The sequence below is a fragment of the Apodemus sylvaticus genome, chromosome 8 (assembly GCF_947179515.1).
Source record: "Apodemus sylvaticus chromosome 8, mApoSyl1.1, whole genome shotgun sequence".
Taxonomy (NCBI): domain Eukaryota; kingdom Metazoa; phylum Chordata; class Mammalia; order Rodentia; family Muridae; genus Apodemus; species Apodemus sylvaticus.
In genome coordinates, this window is record NC_067479.1 from 74,150,452 (window position 1) to 74,170,382 (window position 19,931).

The window sequence follows — 19,931 nt, forward strand, 5'->3', positions numbered from 1 at the left end:
CCTAGATTGCCTGTTGCCATTCTTTCTGCTGGCCCTCAGGGCTTCAGTCCTTTTCCCTCCCCAAATATCATATCAGGTTGTGGTTTGCCCTGCCCCACTCCCCCGCCTTGTCTACTTTCCCTCCCAGGTCCCGCCCTCCTTCTCCACTTGTGACTGCTTTCTTTTCCCTCCCAAGTGGGACTGAGGTGTCCTAACTTGGGCACTTCAGCTTGTTGACCTTTTTGAGTTCTGTGGCTAATATCTACTTATTAGTGAGTACATACATACCATTTGGGTCTTGAGTATCTGAGGAAGGCTTTCTTGATAGAGTTTTTATGACCAGCTCCCTCCTACATGATGTGTAGAACTAGGGAGGAGGGAAGGAGCTCCCTCTCAGGTCATGAGAGCTCCAACAGCTGTACTTCATGAGCTCCTTCACTAGGTGAAGACTTTTAGGAGCATGGTGGCTTGAATGAGAATGGCCCCACAGGCTCAGATATCTGAGTGTTTTGTTCCCAGTTGGTAGGATGTTTAGGAAGGACCATGAGGTGCTATCTTGTCAGAAGAGGCATGTTATTGGTAGTGAGCTTAGGAACCTTGAAGCCCAAACCAGGCCCAGCTCTCTTTTTCTTTCTCTCCCCCTCCCCCTCCCCCTGTTCTTTTCTCCCCCTCCCCTCTCTCTCCCTCTCCTCTCCCTCTTCCCCTCCCCTCCCTCTCCCCCTCCCCCTCCATCTCTCTCCCTCTTCCTCTCCCTCTCCCTCCCCCACTCTCTCTCCCTCTCCCTCTCTCTCTCCCTCCTTCTTCCGTTTGCTCTCCTTCCCTCTCACTTCCCTTCTCCCTTCCTCTCTCTCTCTCTCTCTCTCTCTCTCTCTCTCTCTCTCTCTCTCTCTCTCTTCATCTGTCTCCCTCTTCTTCTCTCTTTCTATCTTTCCCCCCTTGTTTGTGATAAGATGTCAGCCCTTAGCTACTGCTCCAGGGCCATGCCTGCTGGCCTGGCTGACTGACTGATTGCTACATTTCCCCACCATAAAGGTCTCTGATACTGTCATCAGTCCCCCCAATTAAATGCTCTTTTTTTGTAAATTGTCTTAATCCTGGTGTCTCTTCACAGAAATAAGTAACTGAGATAGGAAGTGAGGTGGAACTCTCTGTAACATGAACCTAGGAGAGGAAGGATGTAAATAATTTATGGCATGAGGCTGAAGCAGACTTTGAAAGCTAAGGGACTCTTCATTTGTCATAAATTTGTGGAGGTAATATCAGGAAATTGTTGGAAAACTTATTTTGTAAAACATCTTGGTAGAGCTAAATCCCATGTTAGGGATTCCCTGGAGATGTTTGCCAGGAGAAGGCCTGCACTTTGAGAGAGTTTGTTATTTCTTTTTCTTTCTTTCTTTTTTTTTGGGGGGGGGTGGGTTTTTTTGTTTGTTTGTCTTTTTGTTTTTTTTGAGACAGGGTTTCTTTGTGTAGCCCTGGCTGTCCTGGAACTCACTCTCTGGACCAGGCTGGCCTCGAACTCAGAAATCTGCCTGCCTCTGCCTCCCAAGTGCTGGGATTAGAGGCATGCACCACCACTGCCCAGCTCAGTATGTTATTTCTAGGGATCAAAGCCTGGGTTCCTTTTAGCACTGACATCCATCTTATCCTGTCAGAATAACCACAAATACCTACATTTGTAGGAATTTAACCTGCAATTTGTTGGTGTTTTTCAGGAAGCAATTTTAATAAACCTACTTTAATGAAAGCACATGGCCTCCCTCACAGGCCTCCCCCCCTAAGCCCTCCTGCACCCTTGGTTCGTGTGCAGCTTCCCCTGCAGTCTCCCTCATGGTGCGTCTCAAAGCACAGTAGTACAGGGCAGAGTCTGACAGCTGTGCTGAGGGCTTCTGCAGATGGAAGGAGCTGCTGCTCTCGTGGAGAGTGGCCTGGAACCCTTGGTGCTCTGTCCTCTTGTTGTCTGTGGAGCTCCTCAGGAGGAGCTGGGGGGCTTCGTTGAGATACTGCACGTACCAGAAAAGGAAAGGGCTTGTGTAAATAGTCTGATAGGTACAGTTCAACATTACAGGCAACCCCTCTGTGAGAGTGACCAGGCCTTCTGTCTGGGTCACAGAGTTTCCATCTCCATTGCTCCTCCCTGAAAATAAATTATGAAAAATGAATGAGTGAATAAATAAATAAATAAATAAATAAATAAATAAATAAATATTTGCTTTTATTATACAAGGAGGAACACTAAAGACTGCCAGAGTTGTAAGAAAATGACATCATTAACCCTTAGAGTCAAACATAACTTACTGAGCATTAGGAGGAGCACAAGAACTGAGCAGGTGTCAGGAAGCATGCTCACAGAAGAACTCACACTTGGTCCTTGAGTGCAGCAACCTCACAGGGCAATTCTCCTGCAGGATCTCCTCAAACTCCTCACTCACAGACAAGGTCCTCTGTCTGCACACTGAGTCTGTTAAGTCACCTGAAAGATGTTAACCACATCTGAAGAGGCAGCGCCCTCTGCTGATGTCTGCACAGCACATTGTATATAAACTTGGAACCTCACCCAAAGGAAGCAGGTCTCAAGTCTCAGTGGATGCCTGAAATCACTAGTTTTACTGGACTATTTGTATCTTACCATGTTTAATGCAGTGAGTGTAGATAAAAGAATATACACACTCAAATATACTTCTGATAAAATTTATCTGCTTTTTCTCATTTTATTAGTTCTTAAAGAATGTTATGAAAAGAAGGTTGATTTTATTTATCTTCTCTTTCCCATCTAACCCAGTTCTGTGTCCCCAAGCCCTTTATAAAATAAAACACATCAAGTTTTGTGTTACAGGTTGTGCAGTGTGTAAACAATTAGAGACTGGACCTTCAGTAGAGGGGAGTCTGTACACCAGGAGCTGCACTTTTCAAGCAGACAGGTGGGAATGACCATTTACCTTTTCCTGGTGGGATTTTGTTTATCCTGAGCTATACAAGTCTTATGTGTAATGTCAACTTCTCTGAGTTCATATGTGTAGCTGCCTTGCTATGACCAGAAAACACTGCTTTCTTGTAGTCACGCACCACCTATGGCTCTTAGAGTTTTCTATCCCCTCTTCTTCTATGACCTCTGAGCCTAGGGAGCAGGGTGTGGGATATCGATGTCCCATCAGGGCCTGAGTCAGCTACAGTCTCTTCGTCTCTAAAGCATAATGAGTTCTGTTCTCTGATAATCTCCATGTGCGGCAACAAAGGAAATGATGAAATTCTATTACAACTTTTAAATGATGGAGGATGCTGAAAACTGTCCTAAATTGTTGAGTGTTGAAGCTAACATTCTTATTTTGTGTTTTGATATCTATGCTTTAGCTGGCACTTGAAAACTAGCAACTAGCAAATGCTGTCCTGGAAAGCCTGTGATACAGGATGTGGATGGTGCTCCAGTCCCCATGGCAGATTTAAGGATGGATTGATTGCAGGTCCGCGTGGAGCAGGGTGCACTTGTAGCACAGAAGTACATGGCTTAGTCAATAGGCTGACTGTTTATGATGTGCAGGGAGAAGGGTTTGACTATCTTATCCAGTAAAACTTTAAGTCTTTGGGTCTGTTTTCTTTCCATATTTGGATGAATACCAATGATGAGTTTAAGATGCTTTCCGGGTTCTTGCTTATAGCAAGGGAAGCAGAGAGAGGCACTGTCTACATAAGCGCAGTTGATGATGGCATTGGATCTCTTCTGGACTTGCAGGATGTAAGGAAGTTCTCCATATGTTCACTTTGGCTCATCTCTATGCAGAAAGATGGAAAGAGAAGAGAAAGGCTGTGACAGCATCACTTTCCAGGATTCTTTTTGTCTACAGTAACTGAAGAAACCCTGAGTAAAATAGTGGTCCCATGGATGTCTCAGAAATGACCACTGATGTTTCCGTGGTCCTAGAATATTAACTCTCTAATGAGATACAGCCACAAAAAAGGAAAGCAGAAAGATTGTAAGAGACAGTGCACATGGAAGGCAGTAAGGAAATAATGCCTTTAGACTTATTTAAATGTAACTCATGGAAGTAGTAGCAACTTGCACAAGGTCTGCATAGATCTAATACAGATAGAGTTTCATTTCTGATAGGGGAAATGGGCATGGTCCTTATACCGAAGCAGGAAGTCTCCAATTTACAATGGCTCACAAAGTAAAATTTAGCTTTCACCAACAGAGTTTGACTGTGTACAAATCTCACTTGAAGACAACCTCATGCCCAGAAGTAGATGAAAAATTCAAATAAACTCAAAAAAAATTTTTGAGATTTTTCTTCTCTCATGATTCTCTATCTGGCCATCATTTACCATATTTGTTACTTCCTTGTATACAATGGTTTTGAATTTTGTGTTTTTATGGATTTTTTTGTATGTGCATGTGTCAACATTTTGAAAGATCCATTGCTGAAAACAGAATTGTGATATAAGTTGCAAATATGTTTCTGTAATTTATAATTTGTCTTTTGGTTTTGATCCTTTTCAAAGGAAAATATTTGTTCTATAATACAATTAAATGTATTATACTTTAAAATGTAATAATATAATTGAAATGATGTCTTCATTTAATAATAAAGTTTGTCTAGCCTTTTGATGACTTAATTTATTATATCTTCAAGAATAACTACTTTTATTTTCTTATGTGAGCAGATCAGTTGGAAGGGTTGTCATTGCCCTTTAAACAATGCATGGAAACAGTTGCTCTCAGTTTCTCATTTTGGGAAATGACCGAAATGAATCAGGACTACTTGAGAGGGGTTTATATTTTATGATATTAGTACAAGCATTTGATAAAATGCAGTGTATATTTTAGTCGTGTGGACTGATGTTTCTGAGCATTTAACATTCTACAAGTCAGAGTCACATCAGAGTTTAAATGTGTTCTTCTGCAGTGGGACTTTTTAGTTTTTCTAATGCATTTTCTGTAATTGGTGGAGATCTGATGAAGCCACAGTTATGAAAAGCCTCCTGCAAAATCTGCCTGTGGCAGGGGCTGTAGCTGCACACCCAGCTGTAGTTTGGGGCCAGACTCTAGGCTTGCTGGGAGCACTGTGGCTCAGCCGCACAGAGGTACGTGCCTGCATCCTCCAGCTGGGCATCCCTGATGTGCAGGGTGCTGTAGCGCTCCTTAGAATCAAACATTGACTTTAACCTCCCAATCTCCTTTGTTCCTGGAACCAGGTAAAAAAGATTTATGAGGCTGCCACTGGGATTCTGTAGGAACCACTGCACAGTTGTCATGGTGATAGAAAAATTGCATCTCAGAACAGAAGTGGTTCCCTCTTGGAGACTCAGGGCTAAAGGACTCTGCTTCACATCATCTCCTCTCACCCCTGCTTTGAAACAGAAAAGGAAACCAGAATCAAAGAAAGTCCTTTTTTATCACCTACACAGTTAAATACCCCAGGTGATACCCATGAGGAAGAATGCACAGGAGATTTTCATCTACTTTCTCCCCCTCCACCATGGACATTTCTGGAGCATATCTAATAAAAACTTAGCTTAGCACAACTCACAGCAACTCTGCACCCACAGAATCCCCAGCAGAGCTCCTAGGTTCCTCTCCATGGCCCCTGTCCAATTGCTGGGATGTCTCCTCTCCAGCTCTGAAGAGTGTCTTGTGCCCAGACACACTTGTGCTTTCAGACTATAGGATCCCTCTGAATCACCAAGCTTCCTCGTTCATCTGAACATGAAGCTCCACCCACCTCCACCTCATGACTCTTCACTGTAATTGCTCCAGCACCGTGGAGGACATTAATGTAGACCCAAGACACTATGTTTCCAATGTAACACCTAATATATGGAGTTTGGGGGAAGTGTGAGGAAGGGGAATACATTAATGAATTAATGCTAATGGGAAAAGTAATAGCTCCAGTGGGTAAAGCAGAGCCTTGCAGAAACCTAGCAAGATTGTTTTGTTGTTCTGAAATTTTCCATACAATATGTTCTGATCACTGTCTCTACTCCTCCATCATGTCCACGATCTTTCCCTCCTCCTCAGCCATCCAACCCTATGGCCTTTCTTTTTCTCTCTTTTTATAAAGCAGACCAACAGGCTTACAAACAAGTAAGAATCTCCTTAAAACAAAATTAAAATAAAAAATAAGAAAGAAAACACCACACACACACACACACACACACACACACACACAAAGGCAGGTAACCATAAAGCATAGATGAAAGAACAGTATGACAAGAAAAAGACAAGAAAAAAAGGAAGGAAGGAAGAAGGAAGGAAGGAAAGAAAGAAAAGTGAACAAAAGAAAGAAAGTGTTGAAACTAAGCAATATGATATAGCAACTTGGTTGGATTTATTATGTATTCGTCATCTACTGCTGAGCATAGGGCTTGTCCTTAAGTGTGGTTATTGTACTCAATTAGAAAGCCATGATAGGACTCTTAAATTACACACTGACAAATCAGTGTGCAATGTGCTACACAAAATAAAGAATTTCTTGCAATTAAAATTTTCATATGCATAAAAATGTTCCCAACACAGTTTTGTTGTTTTAAGAAAAACAAAGCATATCTGTATTTCCATCCTGATTTATTTTCTAACTTGTGACTTCTGGTTAGATCTTTTGCTATGCTCAGCAGGAAAACACAGCTGATTCAGAACAGGGTATGGATGCTTGATCAGATTAAGTAAGGCCTCTCCCTTCTTGTTTTTCACATGCTGTATTGACCAGTTTTCGTTCAAGAAGTACTTACTATTTTTCTTTCTAGTTTAGTATGTATATTGTATATATTATACATAATACAAAAGATATTGCAATAATTTCTAGTTCTTTGATTTTATGAAATTTTAGGTATAAAACCAAAAATAAAAAGCAGTGGAGATTTTTTTCTTTTGTGTGTCTATCCTCATGACAGAGGACATTCTAGTTTGTTTACATCTTTTCAGAGAGTTATCCTTTAATAGCTTTATACACACATGAGATCCAGTAAACAGACTCTAGATATCTATGCTTTAATGCAGAATGACTGAGTGCTAAAGATCTTGGTAACTACACACCATCACCCCAACTCCTTCCTTTGTCAACGGATTGTCTTATGTCCATATGTCTCTTCTCAGCTCTTCAAACCTCAGGGAAATTTAAGAAAAAGTAATTTCTAGAAACCCTGCAGTGCCCTCTAGTGAACCCACACAACCAACAAAAATGACTTCAAGCTATCTCCACAAACCTCATAAATGAGCCCTTTGTTTTCTCATAAAGAAAATGCAGAAGTCAGAAGACAAGAGTGTCTAGATGGAGTTCTCAATAGAAAAAATAAAAATGGCTAAAAGATGACTCAAAAATTTTCATCAGCTGTAGCAATTAGGGAAATGCAATTTAAACAACTTTGAGGTTTCACCTCACCCCAGTAATTATATCTAAAATAAAAACAACTGATAACAAATTCTAGTAGTTGTTATAGGGGAAAGGAACCCACAGTCATTGTTGGAGGAGGTGAAAACTGGTGGGGCTGCTCTGGATATTAGTGTGAAAATCTTCAAGAAATTAAAGATAACTATACCACATGACCCAGCTATGCCACCTCTTGGTATATGTATAAAGAACACTGCATCCTACTCCAGACACTTGCTTAGCTATGTTTGATACTGTTCCATTCACAGTATCTACGAAATGGAAACCACCTAATGCCCTTCAACTAGTGAACATAATGAAAATGTGACACCTACATGTAATGGAATGTTCTTCAATGTAAAAAAAAATGGCATCATATACTTTGCAAGTAGATGGATGGAACTAAAAATTATTAATTTGAATGAGTTGATTGAGACCAAGAAAGAAAAATGTCATATATTCTGCCACTGAACTCCTAAGTCCAATAGAAACTATAAAGGTTCCTAACTCTAAATCTTCAAATGGGTGTATATAACCACAGAGGCCAGAAAGGTACAAGAGAACATGTGGTTGGGGAGAAGCACTAGAGTAGGGAAGAGCAAAACAAGCAAAATTTAATGGACGAAATAAGAAAAATGAGGGGAGGATAATTGGAAAGGGAAAGGGTGTCAGCACAGGAGAGAGGAGAAAGATGAAATAACTATGTCTTTTAAGAAAGGCATAAGGAATCACATTAGTATCTATTTACCTAAAATCACTTAAATTATATAAGCTTTCATATATGTGCATACATATACACACATAATTTAAATTAAATGTTTTGTCTTTTTATTATTAGATATTTGCTTTATTTACATTTCAAATAATATCCCCTTTTCGAGTTACCCCGCTGAAAACCCCCTATCCCATCCTCCTCCCCCGGTCACCCTCTGTCCAATTTCCTGTCTTGCATTGCCCTATTCTGGGGAATCAAGCCTTCACAGGACAAATGGCCTCTCCTCTCACTGATGTCTGAAATGGTCATCTTCTGCTACATATGTAGCTGGAGCCATGGGTCCCTCCATGTGTACTTTTTGGTTGGTAGTTTAGAGCCTGGGAGATCTGGGAGTACTGGTGGGCACATATTATTGTTTTTTTCTACAGGACTACAAGCTTCCTCAGCTCCTTGGGTCCTCTCTCTAGCTGCTCCATTGTGGACCCTATGCTCAGTCTATTGGTTAGCTGTGAGCCATGGGTGTTTTGATCCACTTTCCAATAAGGATCAAAGTATCCAAACTTTGGTCTTCCTTCTTCTTGAGAGTTTCATGTGGTCTGTGAGTTGTGTCTTGGGTATTCCAAGTTTTTGGGCTAATATCCACTTATTAATGAATGCATACCATATGTGTTCTTTTGTGATTTGGTTATCTCCCTCAGGATAATATTTTCTAGCTCCATCCATTTGCCTAAGAAATTCATGAATTCATTATTTTTAATAGCTGAGTAGTACTCCATTGTGCAAATGTACCACATTTTCTGTATCCATTCCTCTGTTGAGGGGCATCTGGGTTCTTATCAGCTTCTGGCTATTATAAATAAGGTTTTTTATGAACATAGTGGAGCATGTGTCCTTATTACATGTTGGAGCATCTTATGAGTATATGCCAAGGAGTGGTATAACTGAGTCTTCAGGTAGTGCTATGTCCAATTTTCTGAGGAACTGCCAAACCGATTTCCAGAGTGGTTTTACCAGCTTGTAATCCTACCAGCCATAGAGGAGTGTTCCTCTTTCTCCACATCCTCTCCAGCATCTGCTGTCCCGAGTTTTTTATCTTGGCCTTTCTGACTGGTGTGAGGTAGAATCTCAGGGTTGTTTTGATTTGCATTTCCCTGATGATTAAATATGTTGAATATTTCTTTAGGTGTTTCTCAGTCATCCGATATTCCTCAGTTGAGAATTCTTTGTTTAGCTCTGTATCACATTTTTAAATAGGGTTATTTGGTTCTAGGGAGTTTAACTTCTTGAGTTCTTTGTATATATTGGATATTAACCCTCTATGGGATGTAGGATTGGTAAAGATCATTTCCCAATCTGTTAGTTGCCATTTTGTCCTATTGACAGTGTCCTTTGGCTTACAGAAGCTTTGCAATTTTACGAGGTCCCATTTGTCAATTCTTGATCTTAGAGCATAAGCCATTGGTTTTCTGTTCAGGAAAATTTCCCCTGTGCCCATGTACTCTAGGTTTCCCCCACTTTCTCTTCTATTAGATTCAGTGTATCTGGTTTTATGGAGAGATCCTTGGTCCAGTTGGACTTGAGATTTGTACAGAGAGTAAGAATGGATCAAGTTTCATCCTTCTACATGTTGACCCAGCACCATTTGTTGAAAATGCTGGATGGTTCTATCTCCTTTGTCAAAGATCAAGTGACCACAGGTGTAAGGGTTCATTTCTGGGTCTTCAATTCTATTCCATGGATCTACCTCTCTGTCACTGTACCAATACTATGCAGTTTTTTTTTTTTAATCGCTATTGCTCTGTAGTATAGCTTGAGGTCAGGAATGGTGGTTCTGCCAGTTCTTTTATTGTTGAGAATAGTTTTCGCTATTGTCGGTTTTTTATTATTCCAGATAAGCTTGGAAATTGCTCTTTCTAACTCTATGAAGAATTGAGTTGGAATTTTAATGGGGATTGCATTGAATCTGTAGATTGCTTTAGGAAAGATGGCCATTTTTTTATTATATTAGCCCTGCCAATCCATGAGCATGGGAGATCTTCTCTCAGAAGATCCATCTTCTGAAACCTTCAATTTCTTTTTTACAGAGAAGTGAAATTCTTGTCATACAGATCTTTCACTTGCTTGGTTAGAGTTACACCAATGAATTTTATATTATTTGTGACTATTGTGAAGGGTGTAATTTCCCTAATTTCTTTCTCATCCTCCTTATCCTTTGAGTATAAGAAGGCTACTGATTTGTTTGAGTTAATTTTATATCCTGCCACTTTGTTGAAGTTGTCTATCAGGTTTAGGAATTCTCTGGTGGAATTTTGGGGGTCACTTAAGTATACTATCATATCATCTGAAAATAGTGATATTTTGACCCCTTCCATTACAATTTGTATCCTTTTGAAGTCTTTTTGTTGTCTAATTGCTCTGGCTAGGACTTCAAATACTATATTGAAAAAGGAGGGAGAGAAGATAGAGCCTTATCTCACCTCTGATTTCAGTGGGATTGCTTCAAGTTTCTCTCCATTTAGTTTGATGTTGGCTACTGGTTTGCTGTATATTACTTTTACTGTGTTTAGGTATGAGCCTTGAATTCCTGCTCTTTCCAAGACTTTTATCTTGAAGAGGTGTGTTCGATTTTGTCAAATGCTTTCTCAGCATCTAATGAAATGATCATGTGGTTTTATTCTTTGAGTTTGTTTATATAGTGGATTACATTGATGGATTTCCATATATTGAACCATCCCTGCATCCACGGGATGAAGCCTACTTGATCAAACTGGATGATTGTTTTGAGATGTTTTTGGATTTGGTTGGCAAGAATTTTATTGAGTATTTTTGCATCAATATTCATAAGGGAAATTGGACTAAAGTTCTTTCTTGGGTCTTTGTGTGTTTAAGTATCAAAGTAATTGTGGCCTCAGAAAACAAATTCAGTAGTGTTACTTCTGTTTCTGTGTTTGTGGAATAGTTGGAAGAGTATTGGTATTAGGTCTTCTTTGGATGTCTGATAGAACTCTGCATTAAACCTATCTGGTCCAGGGCTTTTATTGGTTGGGAGACTATTAATGATGGCTTCTATTTCTTTAGGGGTTATGGGATTGTTTAAATAATTTATCTGATCCTGATTTAACTTTGGTACCTGGTATCTGTCTAGAAAATTGTCCATTTCATCTTGATTTTCCACTACAGTTGAGTATAGGCTTTTGTTGTAGGATCTGATGATTTTTCTAAATTTCCTCAGTATCTGTTGTTATTCTTCCCTTTTCATTTCTGATTTTGCTGATTTAGATACTGTCTCTGTGCTCTCTGGTTAGTTTGGCTAAGGGTTTATCTATTTTGTTGGTTTTTTTTTTTTCAAAGAATCAGCTCCTGTTTTTGTTGATTCTTTGTATAATTCTTTTTGTTTCTACTTGGTTGATTTCAGCCCTGAGTTTGATTATTTCCTGCTGTCCACTCCTCTTGGGTGTATTTGCTTCTTTTTGTTCTAGAGCCTTTAGCCGTGCTGTTAAAATGTTAGTGTATGTTCTTTCTGATTTCTTTTTTGGAGGCACTCAGAGCTATGGGTTTTCCTCTAAGCCCTGCTTTCATTGTGTCACTTAAGTTTGGGTATGTTGTGCCTTTGGTTTCATTAAGTCCTAAAAAGTCTTTAAATTCTTTATTTTTTCATTGACCAAGTTATGGTTGATTAGAATGTTGTTCAGTTTCCATGTGTATGTGGGCTTTCTGTTGTTTTTGTTGTTGGTTCGTGGTGATCTGATAAGGATGCATGGAATTATTTCAATCTTCTTATATTTGCAGAGGTCTGTTTTGTCACTGAGTATTTGGTCAGTTTTGGAAAAGGCACTGTGAGTTGCTGAGAAGAAGGTATATTCTTTTGTTTTAGGATAAAATGTTCTATAGATAACTGTTAAAACCATTTGGTTCATAACTTCTGTTAGTTTCACTGTTTTTTTTTGTGTGTGTGTGTGTGTGTTTCCCTTATCTGTCCATTGATGTTGAAGTCTTCCACTATTATTGTGTGGAGTGGAATGTGAGCTTTTACTACTTCTGTGTTCCCTGTGCTCCTGGCTGTACCAGCCCACTCAGTCTCCAGAGAAATGGTGGCCTTACCTTATCTAAACTGACAATACTCCCCAAAGAGCCACAGATTTCTCAGAAAATCGTCTATACCAGTTTTGGGAATTCCTCATTCAAATTGGTGGTCATGGAAATAAAATATTATAGATTATTTCTCTTGAACTTTGGCTGTATTCCAGAAGTTTCTGTGAGTCTCTGTTGTTGATGACACTGCATTTTGAATAGATGACCCAGAGGATCAAAGCTTGATTGACTTGAAATTTATCTCCCTGTTGATTAACTTTCTTGGTTCCAGAGGCTACCATGAAAGTTTGCAGGGAAGAGAAGCAGCCAATTATTCTTCTCAGATATGATATCTATAGGCTACAATGAACAGTATGGTATGAAAACCTAAGGATGCGATAGTTGTATCTTGGTTGGAATAACCTTTCTAATTGGACATAAGAAATAACAAGAGGAAAAACATGTGTGATACTAGAAACCTACCCAACTATGCAGGGCTAGTGAGGAGACAGATCTTGGAGGAGAACCTACAACTCCAACCTTTCTAAACCAGTATAATTCCTAATTACAGTCTAAATATCTATAATTTTACCCAGAGATAAGTATAGTCCTCACTCCTCTTCAAACAATTTATTCTTTTCAAAGAATGTAGATTCATTACAGAAAACTACAACCAAGAAAAATTCAGAGAACAACATGAACATGCCGTGTTTTGCCTCAACTGATCCATCTACAACACAACTCCTGCAACTAAAGTTCAGCAAACACAGGGGCAGATGGGAAGAAAAAGATTCTAAGAGCCAGAGGAACAGGAAGGATTCTGTGAGATTCCATCTCTTAGACATGTCAAGGAATCTAGACTCATGAAGTCTCAAAGACATGGTTGTCAAAGCAAGACCTGAACAAGGATAACACCCAGAGACAGGATAAGATAGAAGGGAGAAATCTCATAGAGCCTCAACTTTAGATAAAGAACTACTTATAACTAAGGAGTGCTAACAACAGGAGAAACAGTCTTAGTCAAGGAAGTCTCTTCCAATTTCTAATTGGATGCAATGTGGTCAGCCCTGAAATTATATACATAGAAGCTACAGTATATAGTATGAGCATGTTGTGTCTATATATTTAGGAATATATATGCAACAACATTTATAAAAAAAGTAGCTAGAGTCCTTGAATTAGTGGTGAGGTGGGACGGGCTGTGTTGGAGAAGCTGAACTGAGAAAAGGAAAGGAGAAAATAAAGTACTTACCTTTTAATTTCATTTTTTTAAAAAAGCACAAAAAGTGGTATAGGACATTAGATGTCAATCTAAAGAAAACATATATAATACATATATTAACATATAATAAAAGAATAAGACCTTGTGAGTGAACTGATTTCAGGTACATGAAAGACAAACACATGGAAATATGGGCAAAACCTTATGAAGAAGATAGACTGAAGACAGGAGGGAGAAAGCGAGAATGACAGTCTCTGACCTGCCAATTCTGTGTATCCTGTGCATATACATAAGGTTCAGGCCATGCACAGATACATTAATGATTTACTATTTTTCTTATTAAAAAGGTGTATATCAATGATAAACATCCCGAGAAAGATATTAAACAACATCCTTCACAATAGCCGCAATCAATGTAAAACATCTTGATGTAACTTTAACCAAGCAAGTAAAAGACATGTATGACAAAACCTTAAATAATTGAAGAAAGAAATTAAAGAAGATAAAGTGCAGTGGGTTGCTCTTATGCTGATTGTATTGTAATAGTAAATGCTGGTTCTTCAAGATGTGGTTTTCTGAGATGAGCAGATCCTCATGTACTCAAAGTGATGCCAAGTGAAGCTTCTCACCAATTTAACTGTCAATAAAAGGTTAGAACCTGTGATTGGGCCATGGAAGGAGAAAGGGGGGACTGGAGGATCAGTGGGGGGGAGCTGTTGTCAGTAGAGAGAGAGAGGAGAAAGAAGAGGAAGAAGAAGTTGCAATAGACTAGAACAGCATGGCCATGAGAAACAGCAAGTAACAAGGGACTTCTATCTGGGGAGTAAGTTAGTATAGTCCTAGATTTGCCCATATTAGGCTTCTATAAGAGAGCAGGCTGAGCAAGCCAGGGGAAGCAATAAGGAACATCTCTCTGTGGCCTCTGCATCAGCTCCTGCTTCCTAACCTGCTTGAGTTCCAGTCCTGACTACCTTTTGTGATGAACAGCAATGCAGAAGTGTAAGCTTAATAAACCCTTTCCTCCCCAACTTGCTAAAATAACTGTATTGTTTATCTTTTACATGGGCTTGTTAGGATTATACATTCTCTCTACAATAACAGAAAATAGAAAGACTTCCTGTACTCATGAATCAGTAGGATTAACATACTAAAAATAGCCACCTTACCAAAAGAAATCTAAAGATGCAATGAAATTCCCATCAAAATTCCAACACAATTACATACCTTGAAAGGGGAATTTTCAGCTTCATATGGAAGAGGAAGAAACCCAGATATCTAAAAACAATACTATACAAACATGCAAACAAAAAAAGAACTTCTGGAAGTATCACCATCACTTATTTCAAGCTGTACTTCAGAGTAATAGTAATAAAAGTAACATGGTATTGGCATAAAATTAGACAGATTGATATAAAGTATTGAATCAAAGACCCAGAAATAAAACCACATACCCACAATACCCACAGACACTTTTTTTTTAACAAAGAGGCCAAAAGCATACAATAGAAGAAAAAGAAAGTATCTTCAACAAATGGTGCTGGTCTAACTGGATGTCTGCATGTAGAATACAAATAGAACCATATCTATCACTCTGCACAAAGCTCAAGTTCAAGTGTGTACTGGCTAGTTTTGTGTGTCAACTTGACACAGGCTGGAGTTATCACAAAGAAAGGAGCTTCAGTTGGGGAAGTGCCTCCATGAAATCCAGCTGTGGGGAATTTTCTCAATTAGTGATCAAGTGGGGAGGGCCCCTTGTGGGTGGTACCACCTTGGGCTGGTGCTCTTGGGTTCTATAAGAGAGCAGGCTGTGCAAGCCGGGGGAAGCAAGCCAGTAAGGAACATCTCTCCATGGCCTCTGCGTCAGCTCCTGCTTCCCAACCTGCTTGAGTTCCAGTCCTGACTACCTTTTGTGATGAACAGCAACGTGGAAGTGTAAGCTCAATAAACCCTTTCCTCCCCAACTTGCTTCTTGGTCATGATGTTTGTGCAGGAATAGAAACCCTGACTAAGACAAAGTGTATCAAAGTCCTCAACATAAAGAAAATACATTAAATCTGATAGAAGAGAAAGTGGGAAATAGCTTTGAATGCATAGGCACAGGAGACAACATCCTGAAGAGAACACTGACAACTTAGGGACTAAGATCAACAATTAATAATTAAGGCTCATAAGACTTAAAAGCTTCTGTATGGCAAAGGACAATGTCAAATAATAAAAAACAGGCTATAGAAGGAGAAAACAATTTCACCAACTCCATATCCAATAAAGGGCTTATATCCAACATATAGAAAGAACTCAAGAAATTAGACACCAACAAACCAAATGACCCAACATAAAATGGGGTATAGATTTAAACAGAGAATTCTTGACAAAGAAAACTCTACTAGCTGAGAAGCACTTAAAGAATTGCTGGTGGGAGTGTAAACTTGTACAATCATTTTCAAAATTAATTTGGCAGTTTCTCAGGAAATTGTGAATTGATCTACCTCAGGACCCAGCTATACCAGTCCTGGGCATATACTCAAATAATTCTTTGTAGCATTTTGAATGCTGTGTAAAGTTTAACATTTGAGTATTCAAATACTGATTTCTCTGCCCTCATATCTTGCTTCAATCTAGATATGGCATTTCAATGTTCATGCCAATAATCTCGTGTCTCAAGTTTGTGTTAACAGTACTTAACATTTATTATCTGCCATGCAAATAAATGCTGATCACAGTGACTGGGCAGAATAGAGAATAGAGTGGGACATCTGCCAGCCAGAGGAAAGAGAGGGAGAGAGGGAGATTCAGAACAACCAGAAGGATGGAGGAATTGGAGCCATGAAGAATAGATTTGAAAAGCCAGGTCAATAGTAATATGCAAGGATAGGGCTTGAAGGTGCCTAGATAAGCATAGGAAGTAAAAGTCTTTTAACCGCTTAGCTGTTGAGGTACAGTTTTTAATAAATCTTATTTTCTCTGTGTGTTTATTGGGGAATAGCATAAGGTAAAGAAATACAGCTGCCTGATTAATTCACTGTTTATATTTATGATAAGGGTAACTCATTCACAATGCCCCACCATTCCACAAAGACATTTGCTTAAATATGTTCATAGCAGCTTTATCCATAATATCCAGAAACTGGAAACAACCTAAATGTTCCTCAACAGATGAATGGACAAAGAAAATAGGATACGTTTACACCATGGACTATGACTCAGCTATTAAAAACAATGACATCATAAAATTTGCAGGCAAATAGATGGAACAACAAAAACACATCCCCAGTGAGGTAATCTAGATCAAGAAAGACAAACATGGTATGCACTCACTTATAAGTGAACACTAGCTTTAAGTAAAGAATAGCCGTGCTGCAATCCACAAACTCAATAAAGCTAAGTAACAAGTAGGGATGAATGGGGGAGGTGAACACATGAGTCTGACTGAGAGGAGGAAATATAATAAACATAGTTGGTGGACGTGGAGCTGGGGCTGAATGGGAGTGAGGACAGGGATGAGAACGGAAAGGATCCTGGAGGACAAAGTGAAAGAATAATGGGAGAGACCATTGGAATGGAGGGGATGTGTCTGGGATGAACTAGAAACCAACAGCAATGGAAGCTCTAAGAAATCTATGAGATGATCTTAATTAAGACTCCTAGAAAGAGGGTTATGGAGCCTCCACTGTTCAACTTACAACTTGTCCTGCCCACACGCTGAGCAGGGATAAAGACAGAACAAAAATTGAAGGATTTCCCAACCAAATGACTAGTCCAGCTTGATAACCATACCACCAGATGAAGCCCACTCCTAGTACTATTAATGGTATTATGCTATAATTACAAACAGGAGCCTGGCACTACTGTCATTAGAGCATTCATGCAGCAAGTAATAGAAACAGATGCAGAGACCCACAGCCAAACTTTATGTAGAGCTAAGGAATACTGTGGAAGAGGGTGAGGAAGGACAATGGGAGCCAGAGAGGTCAAGGGCACCACAAGAAAATCTACAGAATCAACTAACATGGCCCTATAGTGGCCCACAGAATGTTGAAGCACCAGTCATAGAGCTTACACAGGACTGACCTAGCCAAATCCACATATGGAATAGTTGTGTAGCTTGGTCTCGAGTGGTACTCCAGACAGCAGGAATAGAGGGCTATCTCCTACTCTGTTACCTGCTTTTGGGATCCTTTCCTCTAACTGGGCTGCTTCCTTGGGCCTCAACTGGGGGTGTGCCTAGTTTTGCTGCAACTTTATATGCCAATGCCTCTTGTTACCCATGGGAGGTATGGCCTTTTCTGAAGAAAGGGAAGAGGAGTGGATAGGGGAAAGGAGGGAGGAGGAAGGGAAAAGGATGGGAGGAACTGTATATTTTCTCTTGTCTCTTTTATTACAGAAGCGAAAAGGTGGGGAAACTTTCATTGTCCCTTATAACTTATTAGGCTTAACACTTGGATAAAAATCATGAACATATAAATTATTTTTAAAATACTAAAAGCACATTTCATTCAGCTTAAAAGCCCATGGTCATAAATGTCTTGATCCATTCTGCTGATTTCATCATTCACCATCTTAAACTTCTCCTTTAGTTTGTCATTTTGAATCTCATGCTTCCTGGAATTTTATTGAAGAATCACAATCATATATTAAAAATTCAGAGCAACAGGAATGTAGAGTATTTCATGTCTCATTTTCTGGGACATGATAAAATATGTTAAATTTGTATGGACAGTTTTATAATTTCTTTGCAATCTCAAAGACCTTAGTTGGATATGCTAGAACATACTTGGAATCTCAGCAACTGGGAGTGTTGAAGTTAGGTTCAGTTCTTCCTCCTCACCCCATGCTCCCAGAAATAAGATTCTGACTCAAAATACATTTATGAATCCCTTGGTCATATAGCTAAGCTCTTTTCTGATTAGAATCATAATTTAAGATATCCCATCTATTTTAACCTATATTCTGCCATATGGCAGCTTACCTGTGTTCAGGTAGCATGTGTCTGTCTCCTCACATCTTCCTGGATAGATCTTCCCATGCCTAGCTCTATCCCAAAATTCGTTCTGACTCTTGATGTCCCACCTTCTATACTACCCTTTCCTATTGGTCATAAGATTTTTATTAATTGACAGGTGATGCATTGATACAATACACAAGACATTCTCTCTAAAATTTCCCCTTTTAGTTCAAAAGGTTCTTTTTTCAAGTATAAATTGAATACAATAATAACAAGTATGAAACAATTATAAAAACCATAGGGTATGATATACATTTACAATGACCAGTCCATAGTATTTGATAACTGAGGAAAATTATCCATTCTATATGAATGTATTTATAGCTTTTTCTAAATACATTTTTATCCTAAATAACATCACCAGGCAAAAAGTATCTTAGACCTAGAATATCATCTTAAATACTAAACAACTTAAGCTTATAGTAAGACTATGATTATATAGTCTTCAACCCCATCAGAGATGAAATAAGGAATAAATATCACCTGAATAGGCAGGTACCCAGCTTCCAAATAGTATACAAATGGCAGACACAAGATGACCTGATGAACAGTCCCCAGAATTGTCCCTAAATGTTCGACCATCCATTTACTGACATTGGAGCATCCATTTTTCTGACACAGTATAACTGACAGATATTTTGTGAAGCCTGAATTATGAAGGACTTGCTTACTCTGTCATGGCAGAGCTTGACAGGCAACTTCCCTGCATCCATTTTTTTTTTCTTTTTGGACAGCTTTTATCTGCAGATGAAATTAGGACATTTTCTCTGCTCAGTGGTTAGCTTGCCACAAATTAAGTGTGTGCAGTCATATGCAAGCACATGTGTATGTATGTATATGCATGTGTATGTATACATCTAGAGACTAGAGAACAACCTTGGATATTGCTTCTCATATTCTGAAGAGCTCTGTGTATCTGTGTGTGCTTGTGTGTGTGACTGTGTAGCTGCTTGTATTCTAATGCTAATTGAGTCCCCTCAAACTGTTTGCATGAGAGGGTCTGCATGTAGCTTCTGGGAACATACCCCCCATTAATTCTGATTGGTAATAAAGATGCCAGCAGCCAATAGCTGGGCAGGAGGGATATTGGTGTAGTTTAGGGTTCCTGGGCTTGGGACTACTGGGAGGAGGAAGGAGAGAGACATGAAGGTGCCATGGAAGGGTAACAATGTGCAGGAGGGAGAATCAGATCCACCATGTAAAGGGGCCAAGGGAACATGGCCCAAAGAGTTGCTCAATTGGGTCAAGAACAGTCAAGATGGAAGATAGCAATGAATAAGTAGTAACTCAGAGTTATTGGTGGGAAGTAGATTCTAACAGCTTGGAGGTTAGACGGATGCCGGGCTATTGTGCTATTTAAGGCATATTAAAATATAAAGGCTGTGCGTGCGTGTGTGTGTGTGTGTGTGTGTGTGTGTGTGTGTGTTTATTTGGGAACATAAACCATTGAGGTAGGTAGTAACCCCATGTGTGGATTTATTTATATAATAAAACTCTGTGTGTGTGCATGCATGTGTACGTTTAGCTACTAATATGTGTGTATAGTCATGTGGAGGTCAGAGGTCAATCTTGGGTGTCATTATT

General features: G+C 39.3%; 2 gene segments (V, D, J or C); both read right to left on the reverse strand.

Annotated features, from left to right (window-relative positions):
* Window positions 1–1,709: 1,709 nt before the first annotated feature.
* Window positions 1,710–2,540, reverse strand: LOC127690719 (T-cell receptor alpha chain V region CTL-F3-like). The segment is given in 2 exon segments: window positions 1,710–2,113; window positions 2,275–2,540. Coding segments are annotated over 2 exon segments (450 nt in total).
* A 2,476-nt stretch (window positions 2,541–5,016) lies between these two features.
* On the reverse strand, window positions 5,017–5,626 carry LOC127690720 (T cell receptor alpha variable 22-like). The segment is given in 2 exon segments: window positions 5,017–5,318; window positions 5,502–5,626. Coding segments are annotated over 2 exon segments (354 nt in total).
* Window positions 5,627–19,931: the final 14,305 nt, after the last annotated feature.